The 14727-nt window shown below is 44.4% G+C and overlaps 2 protein-coding genes across 2 annotated transcripts in view; one reads left to right on the top strand and one right to left on the bottom strand.

Annotated features, from left to right (window-relative positions):
• Positions 1-12260, top strand: part of PARPBP (PARP1 binding protein) — a 46805-nt gene extending 34545 nt beyond the window's left edge. The window contains exons 7-10 of the mRNA XM_015423451.1: positions 2849-3012; positions 4072-4153; positions 10823-10985; positions 11923-12260. Of these exons, the coding sequence (XP_015278937.1) occupies positions 2849-3012; positions 4072-4153; positions 10823-10985; positions 11923-12260 (747 nt within the window). The remainder of the gene's footprint in view (positions 1-2848; positions 3013-4071; positions 4154-10822; positions 10986-11922) is intronic.
• Positions 12261-12284: 24 nt separating this feature from the next.
• PMCH (pro-melanin concentrating hormone) lies at positions 12285-14480 on the bottom strand. The gene is made up of 3 exons (XM_015423452.1): positions 14235-14480; positions 12955-13159; positions 12285-12666 (listed from the first exon to the last, which is right to left on the bottom strand). The coding sequence occupies exons 1-3, from the start codon at positions 14478-14480 to the stop codon at positions 12617-12619; spliced, it is 501 nt and encodes a 166-aa protein (XP_015278938.1). The 3' UTR covers positions 12285-12616.
• Positions 14481-14727: the final 247 nt, after the last annotated feature.

The following is a 14727-nucleotide window of genomic DNA, read 5'->3' as shown; positions in this document are numbered from 1 at the left end:
ATCGTTAAGGTGGGGTCCAGGAGCACTCCCAAACTCCTAACCTCCGAAGCTGGCACCAAAGGTGCCCCATCGAAGGCCTGGAGTGGGAGCCCCAATCCCATACCACCCCGACCCAGGCACAGGACCCCCGTCTTCGCCGGATTCAGCTTCAGCCGGCTCAGCCTGAGCCACCCAGCCATGGCCTGTAAAGCCCGCTGAAGATCTTCTGGGTCGGAGTCTGACTGGCCACCCAACATCAGATAGAGCTGGGTGTCATTGGCATATTGATGACACCCAAGCCCATACCTCCGGACAATCTGGGCGAGGGGGCGCATGTATATGTTAAATAGCATCGGGGAGAGTACTGCCCCCTGGGGCACTCCGCATTCAAGCAGGTGCCTCCGGGACTGCTGCTCCCCTAGCCCAACCCTCTGTCCCCGACCTTGGAGAAAAGAGACAAGCCATTGAAGGGCGAGCCCCTGAATCCCCACGTCGGCAAGGCAGTGAGCCAGCAGCTGGTGGTCGACCGTATCAAATGCGGCCGACAGATCTAACAACAACAGCGCCGCCACACTGCCTCGATCCAGATGTCTACGGAGGTTGTCAGTAAGAGCAACCAGAACTGTCTCTGTCCCATGCCCCGGACGAAAGCCAGACTGGAATGGATCAAGGACGGAAGCGTCATCTAGAAATCCCTGTAACTGCGTCGCCACCGCCCTCTCCAAGAGGGACTTGTTGACAATCTCCCTTAAGGCACCTTGAAACCCCTCATGGCCCGCTTTAATGAGCCAGGAGGGGCACGGATCAAGGCCACAACTGGTTGGACACACAGATACAAGCACTCTATCAACTTCCTCCAGGCTGAGCCGGTCAAAGCCCTCCAAACTCGGCGAAACTGTGCAAGGGACCTCAAGTTCACTTACTGTATCAACTGTAGCGGGGAGGTCACAGCGGAGCGACAAGACTTTATCCGCGAAATAGCTCGCAAAAGCCTCACAGCCAGTATCCAATTCCCTACTGTTTTGTCTGCCCTGTGGCAGAGCTGTCAATGATCGAATCGTCCTAAATAATTGGGCCGGGCGTGAGCTAGCAGACGCAATCCTAGCTGCGTAGTAATCTCTCTTCGCAGCCTTGACTGCCATCTCATAGGATCTCATAAACGTCCTATAAGATGTTCTTGTGGCCTCGTCGCGAGCTCAGCGTCACCGTCTCTCCAACCGTCTGAGCTCCTATTTCATAAGCCGCAACCCCTGGGTATACCAGGGGGCCAGCTTAGAGCGAGGGCACAGAGGGCACCAGGGAGCGATCACGTCGATGGCCGTAGAAAGTCAGCTATGCCAGTCATCCACGAGCTCATCCAACGAGCCATCAGGGGGCATCAGATCCCGCAGAGCCATCTGAAGCCGCATAGGGTCCATTAGGCTCCATGGGCGAGCTAAAATCCGCTTGCCGCCTAAACGGGGTCAGGTCGGGACATTTGCACGAGCCTTCAGGGCATAGTGGTCCAACCATGGTACCGCTTTCGCAGTAATCCAGTCCACCCTAATCCCCACCGCGAAGATTAAATTGAGCATGTGCCCAGCCCGGTGTGTGGGGGTCGATACCCATTGGGAGAGTCCTAGTGATGCCATGGACGCCACTAGGTCCGTAGCCCAACTAGAGGTCGCGTCATAGGCTTGGACATTGAAGTCACCCAAGACTAAAAGCCTAGGGTGCTCCAGTGCCCAGCCTGCTACGGCTTCCAGTAGGGACGGCAGACTACTGGCCGGTGCATTAGGCGGACGGTACACCAGCCAGATTGTCAAACTCTCCTCAGCCTCTAGCACCAGACCAACACACTCTAAGCCCGCAATCTCCACCGTAGGGAGCGCCCTGAAGGAGTAAGCCTGATGATTGTGTATTACAGTACAGTATCTTGAATTCTCTTGCCTCCTGGAACTGCTAAACAAAAAAACTTATCCAGGCAGTTTCTACCTTGATGTGTTAGTTTCTCTTTATATTTGAATTCTGATTTTCACTATTGTCTAAATACAGGCCGGCTAACAGTGGGGATAATATACTTCTTGTATAACTGTAATTCTTACTCTGAGTGCTCCTCGGTTAGGTTTCCTAGTAACTCTGGGAGATTTTTGCCATTCCATTTTTAGTGCATGGTTCAACTCCCTTGCTAGAATCTTCTCTGCCTAAGGTCCCCCAGAGTCAGGGATGAATTACTTTGTGGTTTCTTATTTTAACATGTGGCATCCTGTGGTCCAAATTATATGGATCTGTTATGCAACATGCGGGTTGATCTGTCCTGAAGGTGTTGCGTCTGATGACCATCCTCTGAGTTTTGTCATCTGTGATATGTACATATAAACATTTATTTTAAACAAGCCCCAGATTAGCTGGGATTAGGAAGTATTTTGCATTTTGCTGAACTTTTTTTGTAACAGATGCATCTTGTACTACCTGCCACTGGATTTAAACTAACTGATAGGGTTGTCCACTCCGGGTTGGGAAATACCTGGAGATTTTGGGGGTGGAGACTGAGGTGGGTGGGGTTTGGAGAGGGGAGGGGCTTCAATGGGGTATAATGCCATAGAGTCTAACTTCCAAAGTGGCCATTTTCTCCAGGTGAACTGACTTCTGTCACCTGAAGATCAGTTTATAGCAGTGGGAAATCTCCAGCCATCACCTGGAGGTTGGCAACCTTATTAACCGGGCATGTGGGGCAAACCAAAGTTGGTCTCCTCAGAAATGTCCCATTTATTCAGTACAGTTTACTCCCAGGAAAGTATCCTTAAGACTGCAGTCTAGTTAGGCCAGTGGTATAAGACTGTATGTGAACTCATGTAAAACTAACAATACTGTTCATCTTTAATTTCAGCCCAAACTACATGCTGTAAACCATGACACTGTTTACTGTGGCAGAGATACTGTGAAGTTCTTTCTGATTTTTTTGGATGAGGCAGCTACCCACCTTCCTCCTACCAACAAAGCTGAATTATTTGATGATGAATTTGGGTCCCCCTCTACCCTGATGCTGTTCAAGTAAGCTAAATGTAGAAAATCAAGTCAGCAAGGAGGTTCAGAACTGGGATGTTTAGTTTTTTTGAAAGCCAAGGATTCGGGGCCACCTCACATAACAACTGTTTCCTTTACAGAGATTGTCTCCCTGTAGAAACAAAATACGTACATTGTCATCTGTAAGCTTTGGTTGGGTTGAATGTATAGATTGGGGAACTGATGCACACAGCAGCTTTAGCCTGTTCCTGACTGGAATGACTCTTGGGTGAGAGGATGGTGGGAATATTGGGTGTCAATAAAACATCAGTCTCCGAATCACCTGCTAGCAAGGGACAGATAACAGGTGTTAATGGTGTCCACATCTTGGTGCCCTTGGAGAAATCTTGACGCTAATAACAGTTCAGTTAAAAAACCATAACTTTAATGGAACAGTTAGCAAACTTAGACCTGCACCAATAATGGTCATTACAATCAGACATGCAAAATATATGTAACAACCCCCCCCCCAAGTTTCAGGTGGATAGGCGTGTTGGTCTGAAGCAGCGGAACAAAGTTTGAATCCAGTGGCACCTTTAAGACCAACAAAGTTCAGAAGTGTGGACACACACGAACGTTTGTTGATCTTAAAGGTGCCACTGGATCCAAACTTTGTTTCCCCCCCCCCCCCAAATAAGGTAAATGTGTGCACAGCAACAGCTCCAAAGAACCATCTAACTTTCTAAGGTTCAGTTGATCCAGTGTAGCAATGACAGTTGCAGGAGCTCCTATGCGCTTCTGCATATTACCTACCTACAAGAGCATTCGTCTCATGGCAAGAGTCTTAGTTGCACATGCATTTCTTGATGCATTTAAATTGGTTCCTTGGCATTAAAATGAGTGAAACACTCAGTCCAAAAAGCTTTAGAATGCAGGCTGATCAGGACAGTTTTTGGTCATCTGCCATGAAACGATTCCTCTGGGTATTTAAAATCAGAAACTTTAAATATACATATGCACAATATGAAAACCTTAACCCAGAAAATTTGTAGTATGTGTAGTTCTCATCATCATCACTGCTAATGACTCACTTAATCATTAATGCAGATCTCCAGCACAACCTAGCGGATCTTCTCCAAAAGCTTTAAGACAACGGATTCAAAGAGCAGTAGACAAAGGAAAACTTAAGGTACAGTAACTGCACCTCCCCAAGTATTTAAGTTATAGTCAGAGACTAATCAGGACTCTTTTTGTAGCAGGAGCTCCTTTGCATATTAGGCGACACACCCCTAATGTAGCCAATCCTCCAAGAGCTTACAGAGCTCTTCTTACAGGGGCTACTGTGAGCTCTTGGAGGATTGGCTACAGTAGGGGTGTGTCGCCTAATATGCAAAGGAGCTCCTGCTACAAAAAAAGAGCCCTGAGTCTAGTTGATTATGTATTTATATATTGCTGAATGTTTAGTGTTTGAATGGGAAGCACACTTTTTTGGGGGGGGGAAGCATGTGTTGGTACATGTCACCTGGTGCTGTAGCACTTCAGAAACCAAGGAGAAGATAGGATGTTCTGTGATGATTGGGGTCAGGGCCGGCTCGCTCATTAGGCGTTCGCCTAGAGCGGGCTGGCCCTTAGGGGCGCCAAACTGCACCTGGCCCCCTACCCAGCGCGGCCCATTCCTGCGACCTGCCAGCCTGTGGGAGGCTCCACCGGTAGGGGCCGAGAAAGGCACTGGGCGAGGCAGCAGCTGGGCAAAGTGGGTCAGTCGGTGCGGAAATCCTCTGGGCGGCGGCGGCACCCGAGGGAGGGTGGCAGCCCTAACCAGCAGGGGCAGGATGAGCCGGCCTTGGCGGGCGGGCGAGGGGAAAGAAAGAGTTGCCCGACAGCAGCCGAGGTAAGGAACGCCGCCCCCTCCTCTCTCTCTCGCTCTCTCAGAGTCTGGGAGGAAACTTTCAGGCCCTGCGTGATGCCTTGCCGGAGGATCCCCACCCGGGGGGTCGGACTCCCCCCTGGCCATTTCCGCCTGCTGCAAAGCCCCTTCTTTGCCTCATGTCTCTCGTCGGAACCAGCGGAGACCGGTGTAGAGGGCTGCTGAGCACTGCCTAAAGTGCCCTGGTTACAGTCCTGTGCAATGTTCCCTCTAAGCTGTGGAGTCCTGTGAGCAAAAATACTACTTTCTGACTCTGAGCTACTGGCATTACGGGGGGGAGGTGGGGCGGCGTGGGGGGGCGATGCACGGGGAGGGGGCGGCCCATGGGGGGGCGCCAGAAGGGATCCTTGCCTAGGGTGCAAAATAAGCTGGGGCCGGCCCTGATTGGGGGGTCAGACCTTCCCTAAAAGGAAAGTCTGAAAAGTCTGAGACTTCTCAGTTTAGAAGATGACTAAGAGGGAACATGATGAGGGTTTATAAAATTATGCAGGCAGTAGAGTGAGTTGACAAAGAGAAATTTTTCTCCCTCTCCCAAAATACTAGAACTCGAGGGCATCCAATGAAGCTGATGGGCAGTAGGTTCAGAATGGACAAAAGGAAATACTTCTTTAGACAACAAATGATTAAAATGTGAAATTAAAATGCTGCCAGAGGATGTAGTGATGGCCACAGGTGCAGACAGTTTTAAAGGGGGATTAGACAGATTCATGGAGGATAGCTATTATCAGTGGCTACTAGCCATGGTGACTGAAGGGAACCTCCATGTTGAGATGCACTAAACCTCTGAACCTCAGAGCCAGGAGGCGACATCAGGGGAAGGCCTCAGTTTCTATGTCCTGTTGCTGGGCCTCCAGAGGCACTGGTTGGCCACTGTGTGAGACAGGATGCTGGACTAGATGGACCCCCACTGGTCTGATCCAGCAGGGCTCTTCTTATGTTCATTTGTCATTCAGCAGCAGCTCCTGGGGAGCTGCTGGGAAAAGGCAGGAAAGATCCATTTCCACAAACTCGCTTTGTTTGTGTGACTTCAATTTAACCAGGTATTTATCTACATATTTTAAAACAGCCACTTATGCAGGAATATAAGCAACATCCCTCTAGTCAAAAAATCAAGTTGTTATAAGATAATGATAAAATAGTTGGTAAAACGCCCCTTCCCCCCAGAGTGTGAACTACACTCTACATTTTATTTTTACATTGAGTGTTGCATTTTATGTAGTCAAACAGGTTAAGAAATTTCCGGAAATACAGGAAACAGTCTTGGTCCTGATCCTTTTACGCAAAAGTTCGCATGATTTCATTGATCTTTTCTCAAAACATATGCCAGAATGTTTGGGCTGGAGTTTCAACATGGAGAAAAGAAAACCTAAAAATGAATAAATAAAAAAAATAAACATAGGGCTTTGCCTAACTAACCTGTGGCCTGATTATTTATAACATTCTACTGCCTGCACTTCATTCTTGACACAAACCCATTATTCTCCTGACATATTTCCCATATCAGGTATTATTATTTTCCATTCTGTAGCTAAGGTTCTTTGCCAAACTTTAGCAAGCTTAATGTTTCTTAGGATTTTACACTGTACTGAAATCTTCCACGGATTTTTTTTAAAAATGCTGTAAAGCAGAGTATTTTAATGTGTTCTGTAAAAGCTGATTATTTTTGTTCATTCTTTCTGTAGGAAACACCTCAAAAACAGGTCTGGATCTGAGCAGTACTTTGAGTGTTTTAGCTAAGAACATAAGAGAAGCCAATGTTGGATCAAGCCAATGGCCCATCCAGTCCAACACTCTGTCACACAGTGGCCAAAAATACCAGGTGCCATCAAGCGGTCCATCAGTGGGGCCAGGACACTAGAAGCCGCCCCACTGCCGCCCCCCCCCCCCAGCACCAAGAATACTGAGTATCATTTGCCCTGGACTGAGAGTTCCTATCTATACCTTGTGGCTAATAGTCACTGATGGACCTCTGCTCCATATGTTTATCCAATTCCCTTTTGAAGCAGTCCATGCTTGTAGCCGCCGCCACCTCCTGTGGCAGTGAATTCCATGTGTTAATCACTCTTTGGGTGAAGAAGTACTTCCTTTTATCCATTCTAACCTGACTGCTCAGCAATTTGAGTGCCTATGAGTTCTTGTATTATGAGAAAGGGAGAAAAGTACTTCTTTCTCTACCTATGCATAATCTTGTAAACCTCGATCATGTCACCCCTCAGTCTTTGTTTCCCCAAGCTGAAAGCCCCAAGCGCCTTAACCTTTCCTCATAGGGAAAGTGTTCCAACCCTTTAATCATTCTAGTTACCCTTTTCTGCACTTTTTCCAGTGCTATAATATCCCTTCTGAGGTGTGGTGTCCAGAATTGCACACAGTATTCCAAGTGAGGTCGCACCATCGATTTATACAGGGGCATTATGATACTGACTGATTTGTTTTCAATTCCCTTCCTAATAATCCGCAGCATAGCATTGGTCGTTTAAATTGCAGTTGCACACAGTTTCGACATGTTCATTGAGTTATCTACTATGACTCCAAGATCCCTCTCTTGGTCAGTCTCTGCCAATTTGGACCCCATCAACATGTATGTATAGTTAGGATTTTTGGCCTCAACGTGCATCACTTTGCACTTGGCCACATTGAACCCCATTTGCCACGTTGACGCCCACTTGTGCATCCTCGACAGATCCCTTTGGAGTGCCTCACAATCCTCCCCGGTTTTCACCACCCTGAACAACTTCATGTCATCCGCAGATTTAGCCACTTCACTGCTTACTCCCAACTCCAAACCATTAATGAACAAGTTAAAAAGCATCGGACCCAGTACTGATCCCTGTGGTACCCCACTGCTTACCACCCTCCACTGAGAAAATTGCCAATTTATACTCACTCTCTGTTTCCTATTAATTAGTCAGTTTTTGATCTACAAGAGGACTTGTCCTTTTATCCCATGATTTTTGAGCTTACTTAGGAGCCTTTGATGAGGAACTTTATCAAAAGCTATCTGGAAGTCAAGGTAAACAGCATCTATTGGGTGCCCCTTGTCCACATGTTTGTTCACCCCCTCAAAGAACACTAACAGGTTAGTGAGACAAGATCTTCCCTTACAGAACCCATGCTGAGTCTGCCTCAATAGTTTTTATTCCTCAACGTGCCTACTAATTCTTTCCTTAATAACAGTTTCCACCAGACTGACTGGCCTGTAATTTCCCTGATCTCCTCTGGAATCCTTTTTAAAGATAGGAGTGACATTAGCTACCTTCCAGTCCTCAGGAATGGAGGCAGATTTTAATGAAAGATTACCTATTTTGTCAGGAGATCCACAAGTTCACATTTGAGTTCTTTCAGAACTCTTGGATGTATTTAAAAGATGTTGCAACTCTATTTTTTGTATAGTCATTGTACATGACTCAAGGTTGCCAACTTTGGAGTGGGGAATTCCTAGAAACATGGGAGGTTTGGGACCTCAGCGGGGTATAATGCGATAGAATCCACTCTTCAAAGCAGCCATTTTCTCCAGGAGAACTAATTTTTGTCGTGTGAAGATCAGTTGTAATTCTGGGAGATCTCCAGGTTCCGCCTGATGATTGGCAGCCTCAATATGTGTTATGTCAGACCCAAGCATTAGTAAGTGTGGGCCTGAAATAAGCCAGGCTTCTCTCATCAGCTTGGGACAGAAAAGCACTAGCTATATAGAGCAGCTACTGAAAGGATGCCAATACCTCTTTTGCTTTGCATGAGTCAGAAAGAGAGAGTGTCTTAGTGACCCTGGGAGAGATAGCTAAAGGTGCGCTTCAGATTGTCATGTAGTTCACAACAACCTCCTCCTTTTTTCAGGACTTGGGAGACAGTTAAAGCAGGTAGCTTATTGAATGCCTGGCGGGTTACATTGGTTTTGGGGTTTTATAGGTTCCATAGGTGAAGAGTCTTGTCTTGGGATTGCGCCTTTCATTTTGCCCTCATTTATTTATTTCTGGGGTTGCTTCTCTTGACATAGCCTTTGCAGGTTTTGCAGCATAGTTTTATTGACAGTGCCAGATGAATTACATGCTTGGGGGTGCGTGCGTGTTGCTACCACAGGTTTAAATTCATGTCTCATTGGAACAGCCAGGCAACAGAATGAGTGTGCTGTTTGTGAGCCTTGGATTCCTTTGATAGTTCTTTCCCTTAACCTCAGGTGGCCCTGAAATTTTACATAGCTGTGTACTCTGATGCTGTCAGTGCCATATTTGCAAATGTTGGTTTCTTGAACAGGCGGCACATTTTAACTGTTTCTGCAAATTCTTAGAAACCTGCTTTCTGTAGTATTGTACCTGGTGTATCATTAATGTTTGTGCTGAACTAATGTTAGCGCCAAACTTCAAATTTGACAATTATAGATCTTTGTTATGTTTCAAGTATTTCTCCAGGGAAATGAATAATCTTATACATTTGTTTCAGCTTCAAGCTTCAGATCTTTGGAATTAAGCATAACACAGGATTACTTCCCCCCCAAAGTATGGAATTTAGAAGTTATTATTTGGCTTTTTTGTTGCCCTGTGCAAGTATAAACAGCCTGCACATTTGGCTTGGTTAGATTCCGCTATGTTTATTTATTTATTTATTTATTAGATTTCTATACCGCCCTCCCAAAGGCTCAGGGCGGTTCACAAGCGGCAAAGCCGGAATCTAAAATACAATAAAACACACAATAAAATACAATAATTAAACTACAGTAAGCAACCTAAAACACTACATCATCAGTCAAGGTGGAGACGATCTTCCAACTTGGTGGCCAGCCATTACCAGTACGCGGTCTCCCCGCTAAGCTGTCAAACTTCAGCCTGGGCATAACTGTCCCACCTTCGTAGGGCAGCCAATGACATACTATCTCGTTGGTAGGATAGTGGCGGCAGCGGCTCCTACACAAATGCCTGGTGGAAGAGCTCCGTCTTACAGGCCCTGCGGAACTTGCAGGGGTTTCTTACATATCATGGTTTGAGGGAAAGGAAGGCAACATGGTACAGCCTGGTCTCATCAGATCTCGGAAGCTAATTAGGGTCAGCCCCGGTTAGTACTTGGGTGGCAGACCTCCAAGGAAGATCACAGAGGAAGGCAATGGAAAACTACCTCGGCTTCTCACTTGCCTTGAAAGCCCCTTGCCGAGGTCACCATAAGTCGGCTGCGACTTGACATCACTGTATGCACACGCACATCATGGTTTGAAGCAGAATTTTAAAGATCAGAGCTGAGCCAATATGAGTAGGACCCATTCTGTGTACTGAGCAAATCCTAAACCCCTGACTCTTTTTGTCTTCAAATGAGTTACACCCATATCCTCCCCAGACAGATTCGTTTGTCTTCCTCCATCGTTGTCTTCTGCTAGCGGGCGAAGACTTTTTTGTTTTGTTTGGCATTTCCTTACAAACTATTAGCTCTGCTACCTGTTGGTGTGTTTTTGTTGAATTGTTTTAAACATTTTATATCTATATGTTTGTATTTTAATGGCTGCTTTTAATGTTTTAATGTTCACTACCTTGGGGACTTGGAGTTGGTTGGAAAGGCAGCATAGAAATGCTTTAAATAAAAATCTTGAAGATCCCTTGAAATTAGAAGAGTGTAACTGTGTTTAGCAATGTTATGTTAATCTGAAATTTACATTTTTGTGGGGGAGTATAATGTTTGTTCTTTTAGGCCACTCAGTATGTAACATATTTGCATGGGGGTCCTTGAGAAGCAGGACCTCCAATGAGGTTGGGGGGGGTAGAAAAAATCAGTTACATGAGTTTATAAAATTACCCTTTAACGCTACATTTGAGAAGAGTTAATTTTATATAAAAATGAAAGAGATAGTTACACACGAGTTACTTGCTATGTAGTTTACTTTCTGAGCCAAGGAATTCAAAGAACCCTTTGCAATGTTTACAGCTGATCATAATTGCTGTTCTTTTCCTTTAGCTGAAGCAACCTCTAATTCGGTCTCAGTTTGCTTGCACCTACAAAGATGACCAAACATTTGAAAAGAAGGACCATTTCTTCAGCACTAGCCAGATCCCAACATGCGTACATCCAGCACCCAAAGAAAGGACAGCTCTGTGCCCTGTAGATGAATCAAGTGCAGGTAAAAAAAAAAATACACAATAAGCTACTCAAAATCTCTTCTTTTCCCCCTTTGAAGCTGCACCTGTTTAGTGAGCTGAAAAGATTAGCATCAGTGCCATCCTGTGCAGAGATATACCCCTCTAAGCCCATTGACTTCAGTGGATTTAGAAGGGAGTAATTCTGTCTAGGATGGCACTGTGAGTTGCCTACGGTTGCAGTCCTAGGAACACTTTTCAGGGAGACTCAAGACGAGCAAAATAAGACTTGCTTCTGAATAGACCGGTTTAGGTTTAGTCTGTAATTCAAATTAATCTAAGATGAACTGACTACTTCTAAGAGCTTCATTTAACCACAAACGTTCAAGTGTTAAAATCTATTAGGCTCTACTGTTGCGGGAAATAGCATTGCTTTATTAGCACTGGTATTTACTGCTGCCTTGCATCCATGTTATCTTCTGCAAGCAAATCATTGCTAGATCTGCATTTGTAATGGTTATCTAATGCACAAGTCCGGCAGGCATAGTCACTGTGATACCAGTAAGTAGGAAAGCACTCTGGGATGGCTGCTATTTAGTCAGTGGTCATCAGGGTCACCCTTTATGTTGGTCTACTTTTGTATGCCAAAATAAAATTGGTACTGCTCACGTGCAAAACAAAATAACTTAGGGGGAACTGTCCCCTTATGAAAGCTGTGCCCTAAACATTTTTTGAGAATATTTTTTAATTCCATAGAGTTTTAAGACCTGCTGTCTATCACTGTGCCAAACAAAAGAATAACGATTCTTTTCAAAGGCAACGTATGGCTAATAACTGAATTTAATTTGCTTTGCTTAAAAATTGTTGCATGATACTTTATAGATTTTAGTTACTTAACGTTTAGTTTCTCCTGTCCTTTGATTTCTGTGTGTGTGTTCATTTCCTGGAGTGCTGCTGAAATGTTATTCCCTTAACCAACAGAATGCCTCCGTTCCCATCTTGCAAGTGCTGCGCTTGGAACTAGTTCTGGAAATGTTCATCAGAATGGAAGCAGAAGTAAAGAAATAGGAAAATTCGGTTGCCAGCCAAGAAACGAGAGCTCAAAGAGAAAGCAGGTGGATAGGACTAGTGAAAATGTCATAGGCACTAATGAAAATGAATCACTTCAACACGTACATAGAAAGAAACCAAAGGCTGCGGTGAAATGCCAGAACAGTTTGGACAGCAAAATTAAAGGAGCAGGAAAATGTAACAAAATTGCCGCAAAAAACAAACTGATTGTCGGTCAAGCAAAGCTAACTCATTTCTTTAAATTGTAAATGTTGTCCTTGTGTGTTGCTTATGGCAACTAATTATGGCCTTGAAATCTTGGGAAAGAAGCAAGCATCAGCTGAATGATCATCTTGCTTTTGCTGTGATTATAAATTACTAAGCAAGGTTAGCGTAAGTACAATATTTGCACAACAAGATCAGTGTTTTTGCAGAAGTATCAGTTTTAATAATGCGATATAATCAGTACAGTTATTTGATCATGTGTCATTGTTCTGACATACAAATATTTAGACACTCCCCACACCGCAAAATACACGCACAGAGTAAACATTTAAACTACAGCATCATTTAATTTTCATGAAAATGGTTTTCTTTGTTTCAGACTTCATCCTGCAGTCATGCTTCAGACTTGCCAACATGGTCGATAGACTCTTCCCAGCATACACCTGAGCACTGTACAAAACACCCCCAGACATTTTGGTTTGTCAGGAAAATAGTTAGCTGGCATATAATGTTGGTGATAAATTGGCGTTTGAGTGCACATTCATCACTAATGGAGTGCTGTATATTTTTACTGACTTTTTCCCCCTCTCTACTTCAGATATTTGGAAATGTTTATCTAATAAATGTTTGTTTGGAAACAGAAATGACATTAATTTTTTTGCTTTACAGTTATTATATGACTGTACTGAAACCATCCAGTGGAGTTATGGTCTGAAATAATCTGAAAATTATACTTACTGTCAAAATCTCTTCTTCCGATAGGTATTTTAGCTGAATTTTCGTCATCTCCCGTCTCTCTCCTTTCTTGTATTGATTCAATACTTTGAACTTCAGCTTCAGCTGGAAAAGCCACAGGTGCCTCCAGCGAAAAATAAGGAAGCTGCTTAAGAGGCAGGTTCAGTGGTCGGCCATGGCTTATGTCGTGGTGCTTAGAGCCTGTGTTCTGTATTTTGAAGAGAACATGAACTTTTGAGATATAGTGAGAAGATGTTAATAACAGCTTCCAAATATGTGGAAGTGCTTCAGAGGCCTCCACACAACACACACACACCCCATTCCCACAGGGTCTTTCTGATTGCAACTTTTCATGCTTTTTCAAAGGCTTCTTCTGGACAGAAAACCAATATACAGAAGCACCTTGGGTGTATTTGAAACCCAGCAGTCATCGAAAGTTGGGAACTTCAGCTTTCAACGTGGGTCCATGATATAAGATTCTGTAGGCAACATATGTGTATCCTAGCCCATATCCCATAATATTATCCTATATCCTATAATATTAATGGATCAGGATGGCACCCTAAGGGTATGGCTTTGTTTGTCCTAAATTAGAGCATTAAATAGTCCCGCTTAGCCCAAATTTGTCATAGCTTGGAAACTAAGCAGGGTTAGCCCTGGTTAGTACTTGGATGAGAGATCACCAAGAAAGACCAGGGTTGCTACGGGGAGGAAGGCAACGGCAAACCCCAACCACTCCTTAACATCTCTTGCCTTAAAAACCCAACGGTGTCCCCGTAAGTCAGCTGTGACTTGATGGCACCTTCCACGACCGCAGCATTAAGAGTATTTGTTAAGAGAAAAAAGAGACGGTCTTTTTTTGTTCTGTTCTCCTAAGACACCTTGAAACTTAATACAGGTTGAGCTAATCTATGCAATCCAAAGCAGAGTTACACCCTTCTGAACCCATTGAAGTCAATGGGCATAGAAGGGTTGGATTGCACTACAAAGTTGGCAGTTGTCGTTCAGAAAAACTACATTTGCTTAAAGTTTTCAAATATACTGATTATTTAAAAAGAAATAATGTTGGGAGAATAAGCTCTTCAATCTCAGCCCCAGTGGTCGTAGCTGAAACAATCCCCCCATTGCAGCCCTAAACAGAGTTCCATCATTCTAAAGCCTTTGCCTTTCATTGGTTTAGAAGGGCATAACTCTGTTTTGGATTGTCCTGCTAATACGTTGGATAATTTCAGCTACACCACAAATGGCTTTTTAAACGCAACTGCTAAAAAGAGGAAACTCACTGAGAACACTGGGGCTCCATCGTCCTCTTCATTCAGAAAACTGCTGTCCTCAGTTTTGTAATGTTCGAGAGAAGATGCAGGCCGTGACTTTTCAGCTTTGCCAGCATTCTGGATTACTTTCCCAAGACTGAATGTACTCAATAGCATGTCGTCTTCTGCTTTTCGCACCGACTTTGAAACAGAAAGTAAGAAACCTTGGGAAAAGAGAGAGAAAATTAGTATTAATGCATAGGATGAGAAACGCATTCTGAAATGCTTAACGCGTGCATAGAAGTGTATCAAGCTCAAATCTTATTTGAGAGACGCTTCCTTGGGAAATTAATGTATTCCACTGAAAAAGCTATCTTTATATAACCTGTAGAATGAATAGAAATCACTTCAGTGGCTTCCTTACTGTTCAGATGGCCCTCAGGGTGATCTTTTGCATATTATTAACTTTCTTTTATTTTAAACCGTGGGTGGTAAGCTTCCTTATTGTAATCTTAGGGTATTT

This window comes from Gekko japonicus, unplaced genomic scaffold (genome assembly GCF_001447785.1).
Source record: "Gekko japonicus isolate JY-2015 unplaced genomic scaffold, Gekko_japonicus_V1.1 scaffold2231, whole genome shotgun sequence".
Classification (NCBI taxonomy): Eukaryota; Metazoa; Chordata; class Lepidosauria; order Squamata; family Gekkonidae; genus Gekko; species Gekko japonicus.
The sequence above is the reverse complement of the archived record's forward strand: the minus strand, read 5'-3'. Positions and strand labels throughout refer to the sequence as shown.